Raw genomic sequence first — 14931 nt, forward strand, 5'->3', positions numbered from 1 at the left:
AATTCTATCTATTTCTTCAGTATCCTCTACTGCTAGGAGGTGATTGGAACAGACCACTAGTATTCATCTTGGCTGTCTTAATTGCATATCAGTTTTCTGGTTTTCCATTTGTTTCCTTGTACAACTGAGCATCTGATTTCTTCTGCCTGTCATGAAAGCAGGAGCACAGACATTCTCCATAAGACTGTGACAGTTCTTCTCAAATCCGTGTAGAACTGATGAAATATTAACAGTACTATAATTTTCTGACTCATTTATAAAGGCTTCTTGCTGAAGAACATTTGGATATATAAGAAAAATATTGTGTAAAGTGTTAATATGCTATGTATAGCACTGAAAGAGATGCTACCTAAGGGTTAAATTACTTCTAGTACATAAAAGCAGATTTATGTAGATTTTTAAGGTTCTTTTAAAATTATATCTTTCCATAAAAAGATTCACTGCATATGTATACTTTTCAGTATAAAGGTATCATTTCCAAGCTGTCACCCTTAACTCCAGCTTGAATGAAGGAAATTATAGATACCAGTAGGTACATTTCATCTGTTGGGCATGAGGGCAAGTGTCTTATTACTTTTTTGCAGATACATTTATCTAAACTGGAAAGCTAATTTACAAATCTGGTCACTGTTCTGTAACATGCATATACTATGGTAGTGGAGTTAAGCAAATGTGTAAGGTCTGAGTGTCATGTATTTTGGGAACTTCACCAGCACTGATTACCAGGCCAGGTAATCAAAGAAATGTTTCAAGAGGAGAACAAATGCCACACAAAGAATGGTGATGTTTAGGTTTACAATGTCAATGTTGAATGCTCGCATAAAACTGCTAAAGGAAAATAACTGATACGTGTTTTCTGTTGTGGTGGTTCTTTCACTGTTCACACAGAGAGTGATAACTAATTTACAACAAGAAATTTTCACCTCAGAAAATTTGCTACAATACAGCCCGTGTCTCCTGGAGATAGTTTGAGGGCTGCAGAAATAAATCTTTCTTCAAATAATTTTCTTCTGAAATCAAATGCGGCCCTGGGTAAGCTGTTTGATCAATCCTGACTAAGATAAGTAGATGTAAATGTGAAATGGGCAGAAATCATGAATTCATACATGACACTGGATCTTCATCATGTTTTGCCAAGGTCTGATTATCTTAATTGTTCTTCTTGAATCTTTCTGTACTAAGGCAATAACTAGATAGCTCTTAACTTCCTGTCAGAAATGAGCTGGCAGTGTTTTGCATAGCTGAAGTAGTTTATTCAATACAGAAAATACCTTGAAATGTTTCTGAAGGCTGGGAAAAACCTTTAACAACTCATAATTCTCATCTGGAATATTTTAAACAGCCACAGTCTTGGGCTGGAATTTGAGTTGTGTGCTTGTTGTCGATGGGGAGAAGCAGGTCAATTTACTTGCTCTGTAAAATTTAGGTAAATGTGTGCAATCCACACTGAATTTAATGGGATCGCAGGATAGCTCAGCCTGGAGGTCCAAGGAGGTCCCTGGTCCATCCCTGCCGCAGCAGGCTCAGCGCTGAGGTCAAACCGGGCTGCTCAGGGCTGTGCCCCCTTGGGGCTGGAAACCTCCCGGATGGAGCCAGCACAGCCTCCCTGGGCAGCCTGCGCCTCTGCCCTGCTGGCCTCTGGGGAAAAGCCTTTTCTCAGGTCCCATCTGAACCTCTCTTGCTTGGTTCACCCAATGCCCTTTGTCTCTGTGGCTCCCTCTTCTTGACGACCCCCCTGCAGTTACAGGGGGCTGCTGCCAGCCCCCCTGGAGCCATCTCTCCCCAGGCTGACACTGACCCAGCCCCATCCCTCAGCCTCTCCTCACGGGGCAACTGCTCCGGACATGATCAGCTTGGGCTCCCCCGCTGGACTTGCACCAGTTTGTTGATATCTTTCCTGTACTGGGAGGCCCAGAACTGAATGCAGTATCTAGATGTGGTCTCCTGAGCACTGAGAACAGGGGGATAATCCCATCCCTTGATGGATGGGCCGTGGTCCTGCTGCCAGAGCGCTGCTGGCATGTGCACAACTCCCTGCACACCAGAGTCCCAGCGCCTTCCCCGCAGAGCTCCTCCCCAGCTTGTACCATTGCCAGGGGTTATGGACTCTGCGTTTGTCCCCGCTGAATTTCATGAAGTTCCCATTGTCCTGTTCCTCTAGCCTGTCTTGGCCTCTGTGAATGGCAGCCCTGACTCCCAGATAGGATTTCCCTTCTCCACCCCAACTTGGTGTCATCTGCAAACTTGATAACGGTACACTGCATCACATCCTCCAGGTCACTGATAAAGATGTTAAGGGGGGGGGGGAGGTAATAAATTAGTATCTGCTTTTGACCTCTGTGTAGCCGGTTTTCAAACGTTAGGAAACAGTCCAATCCTTTTGCTCTAATTTCAGGCTATTAGGCTGAAGATACTTCTCTGAGGGTAGTAGTAATGATGTAGACTTAGCCCTTGACCCACGCAGCAACTGTGTATCAGATTAATCTATGTAAATACTTTTCAGTGAACAGGCTTTCTGACTTCTGAAAGTACAGTTTCACCATGGCTACAGTAATGAGCTTTAGCAGTGGCGTACTTCAGCTTTTTTAACTGGATGCTGGGGAGAGGAGTGGAAAGATGGAACTCATTTGGGGCAGGAAAAAAGGAGAAAAATACTTACAGCTGACAGTTAGTGGCACATGGATAAGGATTTTGTATGGTCTGGTCTGGCCTTTTGTCAAAAGCTGATGCCCTGAGGATGGGGAGAGTATTTATTGCCAGTACCCAGTATTTTGGAAAGCTCAAAGTGCTCTACGCTATGTGAATTCAGTGACAACATCAAGCTTAGTAAGTTTCTCATTAACTGATATCTGATAGTTTTTATAACTGGTTTGTGTTTTTTACTTATTGTTATTAGCTACTTAACTAGGTTGGTGGTAGTCCCAAATCTACTAATAATGCATGGCTCAGTGTTTAATTTTTCCTTAAGAAAAAAACTACTAGGAAAAAAAAATTAAAAATAATTGCTTCAAAAGAATGCAATTAAATACAAGAAAATACAATTAAAGAAAAATTGCACTTAGAAAATACATCTGAAATTTTGCCTTTCAGTGCCAGTCTGGCGTTCCTCACACCTAAAACTTCTTACCAGCAAGGATACTCTCTTGTCCCTCGCAGTTTCTGACATGTGCTCTGAGAGGACAGCAGGATTGGGGGATGAATGTAGACTCATTCTGCAAGGGGGAGAAGCTTCTGGTGGGTTGTTGTTGTTCCCATTTAGTTTTTCTTGTGAAAGACATCCTGGATAGACCTGGATATACCGGTGCTTTCCATATAATGGGGTGGACAAAAGATTGTTACTTACTGACTTTAGCGGCAGAGTAAAACTTGAAGCATGGGAGGGGAGATTGTGAGTTCAAAATGTGGGAAAGAAAAATAAGCAGGTTCTTTAAATCCACCTTACTTCTTTTTTGTGGTTTTTAATCGTGCTCTGAAGCAGCAACTTGAATCACCTTGATGTTAAAATCACTTCATCTGGGTGTGTTGTACTGCATAGGACTGTGCTTATTTTTTATTTGCATTACCCCTGCCAAGATTGGGAGCTTCTGTAGCAGCACTGCTCTGTAGTGCCAGGGACCTAACGACCAAGTAGGAGATACAGTCTGTGCCATGAATAATTTATAATCTAATTAGAAGCAAACCTTATCAAGTAACTGTTTAAAGAACAGTAGGAAAAAATAGAGAACAAAAGCATGATTGTATCATGCAGTTACGGGAGCCTAGCTGTTCACACTGTTCAGCTTGGGAGTTCTTGGAAACTGTAGCAAGTCATAAGTAGACCAGGAAAAAAAAATTGACACTGAGTGGGATGAGTCTACGTATACCACTATTCTTTATAAGAGTAGTATTTCCACAAATTGCTTTCTTTTTTCTTTCCCTCTTATGACATTAGTCAAATTATGCATGAACTTCAGAGGCTGCTACTAATTCTGCATAAGATCAAAGAAATAAATTAGTTTTTTATACAACTCTGCAATGCCTTTCTGCTTTAAGTGAAGATGCTTCAGCTTTCTTTCTGGTTATCGCCAGCAATGAACAATGACTTGAGTTCTTGCACATTACGTTATGATGTGATATGTTTCTTTCTTAATGGATGTTTCACTAACACAAAACATTTGTGTGATTTGATTCTTTAAAAGCTAGCCATCAGTGACTCTCCTTCAAAAATAAAACATTGGAGCATGACTGGTTTGTCTATCACAGATGTTAAAAAAAAAAAAAAATCCAAACTGCTGAAATCATGGATTGTCTGAAGAAACATCATCTACCTCTTACGCTAGTAATAAGGAAATAATTTTTCAGTCTATCTGTCACAGAGTCCATCTGACTTTTTTGTTAAGTGTTTAAAGAGGACTTAGCTTTGGAGAAATACAGTGGTCTTGAGTGACAAGCTGTAGGCTTCAATTTTTTTTCTGAAATGCACATCTTGGTAACAGTTGCTACGTTGTAAGATAGGGGTTGTATGGCTCATTCTTTAGACTGCTCTGCATGACTTGGATAGTTCATTTAATATTTCCATCTTGTGTATGTATACAGACGTAAATGGCAACTGAAACAAGTTGAAAATAGAGCATCTTCAACATTAATGTCATCTCTGGTCAATTTTGTAATGCTACACTTCAATGCTATATTTTCTTTTCTCTTTCCACTGGTGTAGTTACTGAAAATGTGTTGTTGGCTCCTCCACTAGTAACTGAAGAGTTGGAGGCCAAAGCAGTTCGACAGCATCTTAATTGATGCTTTCAAGGCAGATGTTTTCAGGAAAAACTCTTAGAATGCCTACAGAATATACTCAAATCCTAGCTTACCTGGGGGGAGAAACAAATATATGATCCAATGCCTCCTCAGTTTTAAAAGGAAATAGTGATTTCTTGCATATCTATTTTGCTTTCTATATGTTGGGCAAAAGACAGCTGAAGTTGAACGAATGAATCTAAAACTGAGCTAAAACTGATCTGCTTTGGATGGCTCAAGGTAGGATGAGTGCTGTTATGTTAGATTTGGGTAACTATATGGGCAAGATTTTTGAAGCACACTTTTTTTTCTTTCCCTGAAATTGATAATTTCATTTGGCTGAAATTAGCCAGACCTTCGGCTTCAGAAAGTGCAAGGACAGTATGTTTGTGGGAAGGGTTGTAGATTGGTTTTGCCTTCCTAGTTTTTGTTTAGGCAAGGAAAGTGTCTCAGCTAGGATGCTTCTGTGCTGCACCAAATAGTTTGTTTTTCTTATAGCTGTGGTGTTGGGATGGCCAGGTAAGAAGCAGGCCGTATATATCAGCTTGTACTGAATGATACAGTATTTGGAGTACGGAGGTGAACTGTGGTCTTCCTTCAAGTTTCTCTGCCTTATCACCCTGTGACTTCTACTAAAATGAACTGTGCAATAGTTAAAGCACTATGGCCCGACTCTCAGAAACTAACTGTAAAGCATTCTGGTATCTCCAGCTTTTCAGTAAATTCATAACTTTAGAAGTACTTTACTGTTCAGCAAAGAGAGCTATGCCTGACAAATGACTAAAACGTAGCTTGTTATCATTGAGTAGTTTGGTATGTCATACAATCATTTTCAAATGAACTCTTTTTTTGGTGCAGACATATCAAAGCATCAGGACTGCTGTTCTTATTAATTATTGCTTACATGAAATAGTCCTGTGTGCTTGTGCGTTAAATAAAATATACAGTAGTAGAATAAGTGTAGAAAATACCCTACCTGCAAATTTCCTGTTCTCTTTAGTTACCTTTTAATTAGAATTCTTGTTACAGAATTAATAGGATAATTTATTCCTTTTAAAATGTGTTACCGAATGAAGCACTGTGCAACGTCTGTCCCTGGTTAACAAATGGTGCCCAGAAGAGCATATGATGAATATTAGTTGGATAGTTTAATACACTACTAAAGAGGCTTACAAGCTACTGTGAGGAGTAGAAAGTATAAGAATAGAAGCTTATCTGTAACTTAACATAACACATGTGGGAATAATACTTAGCATTTCTGTCAGGCTTTCCATTGAGGATTTTGCAGTGCTTTGCAATACAAATGATGAATTAATCCTCAGAATAGTCCTTTCTGTTTTTATCTTCCGTCTTGGTTCCTTTTTTATATGCAGATATTGGATTTTTTTATTTTAATTTGTTTTTGTGGGCAAGAAATGAATTATTTGTAGGATCTTGAAATGCTGAAGAGTAGCAGGAGTTTGCTCGCATATTACTTTAATACAGAGCATTAAACACAGAACCATGTAAAATATTTGATGGTATGATGTGCATGTTTAATATGAATGGAGAATCCTGTAAATTAGTTTGGCTATCTTAGCTCTAGTGTCATTTTACGAGTTGTCGGTATTTCCCCCACTCGGTTTGCAGCAATGCCCTACGCTGTGGGTAGCACTCTTGGACGAACTTCTGAGTTGTTAAAAGTTCTTCATTCCTATCACAATGCAAAACGAAGCCGTGAGCTAAACAGCAAGTGCCTAAATGCTCCCAAAATCTCTAGCTGCTGCTTAGTGGAAAACAGCAACTGGGAATTCTTGTTACTGGCCCATTAACAAATGCAAAGGTCTCCACTGGGGGTTTACTTGGCTAAGTGGAAGTCCCGTCAGGAAGCAGGAACTCCTCCAGCCTGTGTGTGTGCTTCGGAGCATGGTTGTCATCCACCTGCTAAATTAGAAACGGTGACACTTTGGCAGTGACTGTTAAACAAACATTGACAGTGTGTAGCTGGCTTTTAACTCAAGATGATGCCATTAGGAAATGAGGTTATAAACACCAGAAATCTGTCAAGCTCCTGATTTGCAATAATCTTCCTGCTGACAGATAAGAAGTGGTTATATATATATATATGAAGGATCATAGTGACAGGATTTATTTTACGTGTCTTGAAGGAGAAAAACAAATTTCTGTTACCAGTAGAGGAAGGGAGTATGTTGTCATTTGTATCTTCTTCTGTCAGATTCAAGGAAAAAAAGTAAACAGTATCCAATGAGATGAACCTTCTTCGGATATTTGAGATTTTCTTTTTTACGGCTTTGTTTCTGGAATAAGAAATAATAACTAAAAATTAAGAGCTTAGAATAAAATTCTGTTGACTGTAATTGCTAATTTTTCATTTGAAATCAAACTCTAGACACGATTCTACCTACAGAAAACCTGATCTGAATATAAACCAGTTTTATCTAGTTTTCTAGTGAATCTTGGTCTTCAGTCAAGAAGTTAACTTTGAGGTTTTGTTTTATGAAAAGTTGCTTAAAATTAATGTTGTCAGCACTCTAGCATAACAGTAGACAGTGTAAATCACTCTCAGTCATATCTGCGTTTCTGCTTATATAACGTTATGAACTAATTAGTGAAGAAGTAACTGCAGTAGAACACCCTATGTCTTTACCTAAAATTTCCACTATAGAGCAAGTCTGAACAGGGTAAAAAGCTGCAAATACCAATTAAAAATTACTTTTAAAATCCAATTTAATTTTTGTAAGGCAATTCAAGGCAGTTATTAGTGATCAAAACACTTCCAGATGGAAAAGACATTGGAATGTGTTACAATTATATGCAGAACTGCAAGAAAAGAATGAAATAAAGGGTATGAAGTACCACCAAAGTAATAATAGTGAATAATGACAAAAGTAACAAAGATCATGCTCTGAAACAAGGGAAATTGCCAAATGATTTCACAATGTAGTTGTGCTTCCTAATCTTAGGAAAAAAGTGTTTATGTATTGAGATCTAGAGAAAAATTGACGTATTACTTCATGTTTCCAAGATGGAAGTTATTCAAGACAAGATCAATAAACTCAGTTAATAACTTATATTTCTTTAGAAGAGCAATGTGACACTAAATACCATTATGAAGATGATGAAACACAAATGTAATACTTTTGATAACTAAAACAAAAAAGACAGACTGTGTATTGCCAAAATTACTCACTGTGATAATCAGTGGATTCTGTAAGAGCATATTAAACAGAGCTCTTATATATGCAGCATGATTTTATTAAAACTGATAGTGAATCAGTTGAAGGAGATCATACAGTTTTTCACAGAGAAATTCTGATTGGTGACAGTACCTTCAAAGGTACTGTTCTGTTTACTAATAACAGATTTCTGGAATGATTGTGAAGTGTTTCAGCTGTACTGCAATTTGGCTGCTACTTGGGGACTGTGGAAACAGTTCAGAATGGGTCTTTCAATGGGGGTTGGGCAAGATGACCTCCAGAGTCCCTTCCAGCCTCAACCCTTCTGTGATTCTGATTCACCGAGCCTCATTTAGGTTCAGTTGTTGGGTAACAGTAATGGGAATGGAGAGTAAGAAAGTAAGGCTTTCTAAAGCTTGAGTTTTTGCTAATGGTTAATGTAATATTGTCATCAGAGCACAGAAACCAGCTGGGGCTCCGTTGTGGTCACAGACTTCCTGCACTGGAGGTACTGTATGCGTGACACTGTGGTGGGTTCACCCTGGCCGGCAGCCAAGCACCCACACAGCTCTTGGCCCGCCAGATGGGCTGCAGGGGAGAACAGGAAGAACGAAACCGAGAAAACTGGTGGGTTGAGATAAAGACTATTTATTAGGTGAAAGAAGGAGAGGGCAGGGACAAGTGATGCAAAAGCAATCACCACCTCCCACAAGCAGACTGATGCCCAGTCCCTGAGCAGTAGCCACCTTGGAAAACCCCTCCTTTTTCTTCCTCTGCCCCAGTTTCTATTGCTGAACATGATGTTACATGGTAAGGAATATCCCTTTGGCCAGCTGGGGTCAGGTGTCCCAGCTGTGTCCCCTCCCAACCTCTTGACCACCCCCTCCATCCTACTTGTTGGGGGGAGTGGGAAAGGGGCAGAAGTTGGAAAAAGAGAAAGCCTTGATGTTGTACAAGCACTGTTCAGCAATAGCCAAAACATTGCTGTGTTATCAACATTATTTCAGCCACAAATTCAATACACCATATGGGCTGCTGTGACGGATGCTAAGTCAATTCCGGCCAGACCTAGTACAGCCATCAATCATGCAAGTTGATTTGTACAGGAGGAAGGTTTAAGTGGAACATGTATAGAGGTTTCTTACTAATTCTAGGGACTTCCTTCGTTTCCCTTGCTGATACTGTGAAAGAAACAGGAACAGAAAGGAAAGAAGATTCAGGGACACTAGACTGAGTGAACATGTAGTTCTGGTAAGGAGAAGTTTAAAAGGTGGGAATAACTTAAATGAGTAAAAAGTTAAGTGTAAACTGAGAAAGAGAAGATTATTTAATCTAGCAATGAGAGTTTAGTAGAGATTAGGCAAGCAAACTATTACATTTTCTTCAGAGTTTTGTTTTTGTTTTGTTTTGTTTTTTTAACTTCTCTCTTAATTTCTTGGGTTTCCAGTACCTTAGTCTTCCGCCTTCCTTCCTTGTCTTGGCATACTTTATATGGCTCTGTTGAAGGTCAGAATGGTACTAGTCCATGCAATAAAATATTTTTCCCTTTAATATCCCAGTTCTAAAAGGTGCTTGAATTCTTTTCCTGACATCCTCTGACATCTCCCCAGCTTGTATGTAACTGCTAAAAATAAAACGTATTAAGTTCTTATTATTTTCACTCCACCTGGTACTGCACTAGTTTGCATCTAAATACCACTATTACTGTGCTGATTCAGCATCGCTGTTGTTTTCTGGCAACATTTTGTGCCTGAACTCTTGGGTACTCCTGTTTGAATAGAACTGTATTTTGCACATTTCATGTGGCTTACGTGCCCTCTGTAGACATTGTGTTACTGCCATCTTCCAAAGCACTCTAACTAAAATACCAACAAATGGGAGTGCATTTTCATAATCTTTTGGTTGGCCAGCATTATAGCTGTAGAAAAGGTCTTTGTTTCTGCTTCTGGAGAACAAATCTAATTTGTTTGTTTGTTTAATGTTCAGTGGGTTGAGAAGGATTTTAAAATTATATTTCAAAATGCTTCCTTTAGAATTAAAGAAATGCACAGGTTCTTTTATGCATAATGTCAGACCTTCACCTTTCTCTTTTAAGTGACTTTGCTGATATCAATTACAATAGCACACTTCATTATTCTTCAACAGAGGTGGGGTAGTATTTTGGCATATTCTGAATTCCTAAGAAAAAATCAGTGCCCCATTTTTTTCTGAAGATGTAAAAGCAGCCAGCTTACTAGTGAGACAGTGCTAGCTGGTCAAGCCTTCAGCTGCCCCTTCTGATTGTGAGTGACCTGAGGTAGAGCTCTGTTGGGAAAGGACTTTGCTAATCTAGACACGGGGCTTCCCAGTGAGTTGTCAGGCTCTTCTAGAGTTTGACGTTCAATGAACATATCTTAGTAAAACTAGAAGGACTGAGGAATATGTCTATGCACATGTAACTCTGCCTATTGACATCCTGGAGGACTAATAAGGAATTACTTGAAAGCACTCGGGTGAAATAATTTTATTAGTTTGAGAGTATCTGGAATCATCTGGTCAAAAGCTGTTAGACTCTTCATCATTAGGAATTTCTCTTTTTAACAGGATCCATAATGTGCTGAAATACAGATGTTCTCAGTAACTGTGATCTTTATTTAGACATTTCAAGTGATCAACAGTACTTGTACAATTAGTCAGAGATGTGATCAGAAGGGCCTTTGTGAATTAAAAAAATCTGGAGATACTGATTTGGGGATGTCTCATGCAAACAGAAAGGTGAAGACTGCAAAGAGAGATGGATTTCTCCAAAAAACTGTTAAAATTAATTCCTGAACTACCAGTGCAAGGAGTTTTGCCTAAGCAAAGGCTTAATTATCAGTGAGCTGGGTCTATGCAAATTGCTACTCAATATTTTAGAACTTTCGCATTCTTATGTAGAAAATAAAGCTATTAACAAATAGGAAATTCATTAGAGGGAAACTTATTACAGTTTTGTAATTTCCACGGGGGGAAAAACATGTAGAGTATTTCTGATGTATTGAATTCTAGAAATTGAGACTTCTTGCTAGGTTAGAAGCACAAACTCACTTGTCCAGCAGGTAGTGTTGATTAAGGTGGATTTTTTAGTCTACCATATCTCTAGGCTATTTGCACAGTAAGTACAGTAACGCTGAGTCCTAGTAACTTTTTGCTAAATAGCCATTCACATTTGTGTCTAGTTGGAATAACTCCTGTCCTTTTGAAACACTAGAGGGCTCACTGACTGCTTTTGGAGTTGCATTTTGCTTTCAATGTTATGTCCATAAACCTCCAAATGTCTAAAGCAATGGTGTTCTAAAGGTGCATTTTCATAGGAGGAAACTTACTTACCAAGCTGGTGCTTTTATCTAAACCTAGACTTTGTAGACTGTTTCTCTAAGAGTCTTAAATTAAAACTTTGATTAGCCAAAAGAGATTAATTAAATCTTTTGCTCAGTAGATTCTGGTTGTTTTTTTCCCACTGAAGTATTTCTTAAGGTTTCGGGTTTTTTTCAAATTACTGGTTTTGTCTGCTTGGCTTTTTGGATTCACGCATTATAATTTCCGAAGAAGCAGTTAGACAAATGTACCTGAGTGGTTAGGCTCAGCAAAATGGGAGGACATTTTGGAAAACAAAAAAAAAGAGTTGTTCATTAACATGTAATAATAATTATTATTATTAGAAGGTAGTGTCTAGTGTGTGGGTTAGCTTCCTGTCTTACTGTCTAGGGGTTGACTAACAATAAGGTAATCAGAGTGGTTCTTCTTAACAGAAGTTAAGAACACACACATGCATTTACAATGCAATGCGATCAAATTGTCAATCAGTTGGAGAAACAAAAGGCAACTGAGTACCTATGGGACATCTTGTAGTGTTGTGCGCTTTGTGACTGTTTTGGTTGAACTGAACTGGGTTTGGAGCTGTTCCTGCCTTTCCCGCTTGGTAACTCTGATACTCTTGGCAATCTGACTTGGGGAATGAGACAAGACAAAAATGATCCTCAAAAAAAAAAATTTCACTTGCAAAAGTTTCTGTTTCCTGAACTGACTTGGTGTGGGGATAGATGAGCACTGCATCTTTTATGCAAGAGAAGGATCGCGGGTGTGCTAGGAGAGAAAAAAGAGGGGGAAAGGGAAGGACCATGGCAGTACTGGCTTGTGCAATTTTAATTTTATTATAATACCACATCTTTAGGCACTTTGATTCAGACCACTTAATTACAACTTTGATTTAAAAAAAAAAAAATAAAAAAAGAGCCCTTCTGTGTGGTGTTCCCAGATTAAGATTAAACAAATTAAAAGATTCTGATGTGATTTTATGAGAAAATAAGCTTTGGCAAAGCATAGCAAATGTCAGGTTCGGTGCAGGGCAGGATTTAGCCTGCTGAAATCTTTGAGAATTTGTGTTTTAATATCTAAAGCTGAGCTTGCAGGTCTGACACGTGACGGCAGGGCAGAATAAATGTTTCTTGTATAATATGCAAAATTACTGGAAAACTTCAGTTGATAAATTAGAAAATATGCTGTGGCCAAATGATTGGTTTCATATGATCTTGATCCCTGTAGCCAGGGATTGGGAATGCCTCATAGACATGAAGTCTACCACTTGGCTGCTTCTTACCAGTTCTGCGTTGGGACAAAATACCCTGTCCTTGGAGAGCTCCTAAGCCATTTCACAATGAAGTTGAGCAAGGGACACTGCTACCGCCATCCAGCATCAGTGCCATCCGTGGCCAAAGAGCAATTCCACACAGCCTCTTGCTCGCTGCCTTTCAGCTGAGATCTCGCACCAGGCTAACCCTCTGGTTGAAAATGGTCATGTATTAAATGTAGATACCAAATTTTGCATTTGTGAAGCTGGGCCTGTAAAGGCTCTAGAGTACATTAACATCCCTGAATTTTCCTGCAGGATAGAGGCGCATTTGTACTTCTGTAAATAGCAAAGAAACATTTATTCTCACAAATGTAGCAGTACTCTAGAAAATCTGTTGTCATTTATTATAGTCTGGCTTAATGCAGATTTTTAATTGACATAATTTCTCTATGTGATTTGAGCAAAGGAAAGAGAAAGGAAGAAAGTGCAGGATTACTATTATCAGCGAGTCCCAAGGCTGTTGCTTTTAAATTTAGGATTATAGCTGTTATTTAACAGAATTGTCCTTGACACATCTGGCCTCAAGAAGAGGTCTGAAAGCAAGGGCAGAGCAGTGTTTTCAGCTGACAGCCTGAAGCAGTATCTTTGAAAAGGTCTGAAATTGTCACTTTTTGTCTAGAAGATGACCTCTGGCATTCCCAGCGCTGCTGTGCCTTGTGGAAGAGGGGAGGAGGGGCAACGCAGAGGCAAAATCTTTCCTTCTGTTACATAAAGTCAGGCTGCTTGTGGTGGCCCTTAAAGAAGTACTCTTCCTCTGCAGGCGTTAAAGGTGGTGGTTGGTAAAGGGAGGCGTTGACCTGCTGGAGTGGCAGTGGTTCTTCACCAGGCCTGCAGAGCTGTGTGCGTTGTCTTTGCCGCGTGCTTGGGGAGGGAGAGGTGGGCTCCTGGCCGTGCACCTGGACCACCCCCAAAAAGGACAGTTTGGGCTAGGTCTGGCTGATTGTGGTGGTAGAGAGTGTGAGGTGTCCTTGAGTCAACCTGCTGTCCCAACTTATGATGTGGATGTCCTCTGCTCTTACCGCAGAGCTGCTGTGCTGGGTTCCCCCAGGCAGTTCCCCAAAGCAGTATTTATTTGTGGTGCGTCTCTTTATGCAAAACACGTTTTTGTAGTGATGTGTTTAGTTGTAAAAGTTCTCGGCTATTTGTGCAAAATGACATGTGAAAGTAGCTACAGATGCATACAGTAGCATTTATAGTCATAGATTATATCATAATAACCTCAAAACCTCTCCTAGGTGTTCTGCCCGCCCACTTTAGCTTCCTTCTGTTATTAGCCGCACTGAGTTTGAACCAGCTAGTTTTATGCAAGAAAGTCTCTGCCGGAATCTGAAAACTACTGTGAGCTTAATTTTCACCTTAAAAGTTCCTGCTCTAGGAGAAAAAACTTCTTTAAAAGCTTATTTGAATTGATATGTAACACAATAAATTCCCTTCCTCAAAATTACTTATTTTTGAGTGTGTCTTGATCATGAGCATGCAGATAACGGTAGAGGGGGATTGGACAGACATGGAATTCTTACGGTAACCATCGCACTGCCACCTGGAAAACAGTGCTACTGTTATTCTATATTGAGTATTTCATAGTTCTAATGCATATAACATGAATTTAATCAAGCATTGAATTAAATATGTTTAATATTGAGAATATTCTCAACTCAGTATTTGCTGTGGCTTCTTGCTAAATCAACATTACAATCCTGCTTTCGTTTCCCTACAGATGATGAAGCATGCCTGGGATAATTATAAGCGTTACGCATGGGGATTAAATGAACTGAAACCCATATCTAAGCAAGGACATTCAAGCAATCTATTTGGTGAGTGTATTTTTGTGCTTTAGTGACGTTAGCATAAAACAGTAAATCAGCTGAAAAGCTTATAGGTGATAAATGTGTTCTTTCTACCCTCTGTCATGCAGTGTGGTGTTTCTTGCTTATGTATAAAAAGTAACAGTAAATGAAGGTGATGCATTCTATGACTTTTATAGATTCTCTTCTGAATGAGAATAAATGAAACATGTCAGTGCTGCATGATAAAGATGTAGTTTTGTTGCATTAAATATTGCCCCGCCTTAAACTCTTCCTATGAAGTGGAACTCATTGACACTGTATTCAATAAGGAGGAAACAAAAACTATAAGGGGGGGGTAAATACAAGGAACAAAAGATACTCTCTACAGTCATGAAGATAGCTGAAGCTGTCTACAGTTCTCAGGAATTTATTTCCATTCCTTAGAAAAACTTATTAATCTCTATCAGTCAGGCTCCCTTATAAGGCTTTCTCTTTAATGAATATAATCATTATTTGCATCTCTAAACGTTGCACAGGAGATGCT

The 14931-nt window shown here is 39.2% G+C and overlaps 1 protein-coding gene across 1 annotated transcript in view; it reads left to right on the plus strand.

Annotated features, from left to right (window-relative positions):
* MAN1A1 (mannosidase alpha class 1A member 1) overlaps positions 1-14931 on the plus strand; it is a gene marked incomplete at its 5' end in the record, with an annotated part of 152515 nt that overhangs the window by 24208 nt on the left and 113376 nt on the right. The window contains one exon of the mRNA XM_082305357.1: positions 14318-14414. Coding sequence (XP_082161483.1) covers positions 14318-14414 — 97 coding nt within the window. The remainder of the gene's footprint in view (positions 1-14317; positions 14415-14931) is intronic.

The sequence above is a fragment of the Platalea leucorodia genome, assembly GCF_965183815.1.
Source record: "Platalea leucorodia genome assembly, chromosome: 3".
NCBI classification, from domain to species: domain Eukaryota; kingdom Metazoa; phylum Chordata; class Aves; order Pelecaniformes; family Threskiornithidae; genus Platalea; species Platalea leucorodia.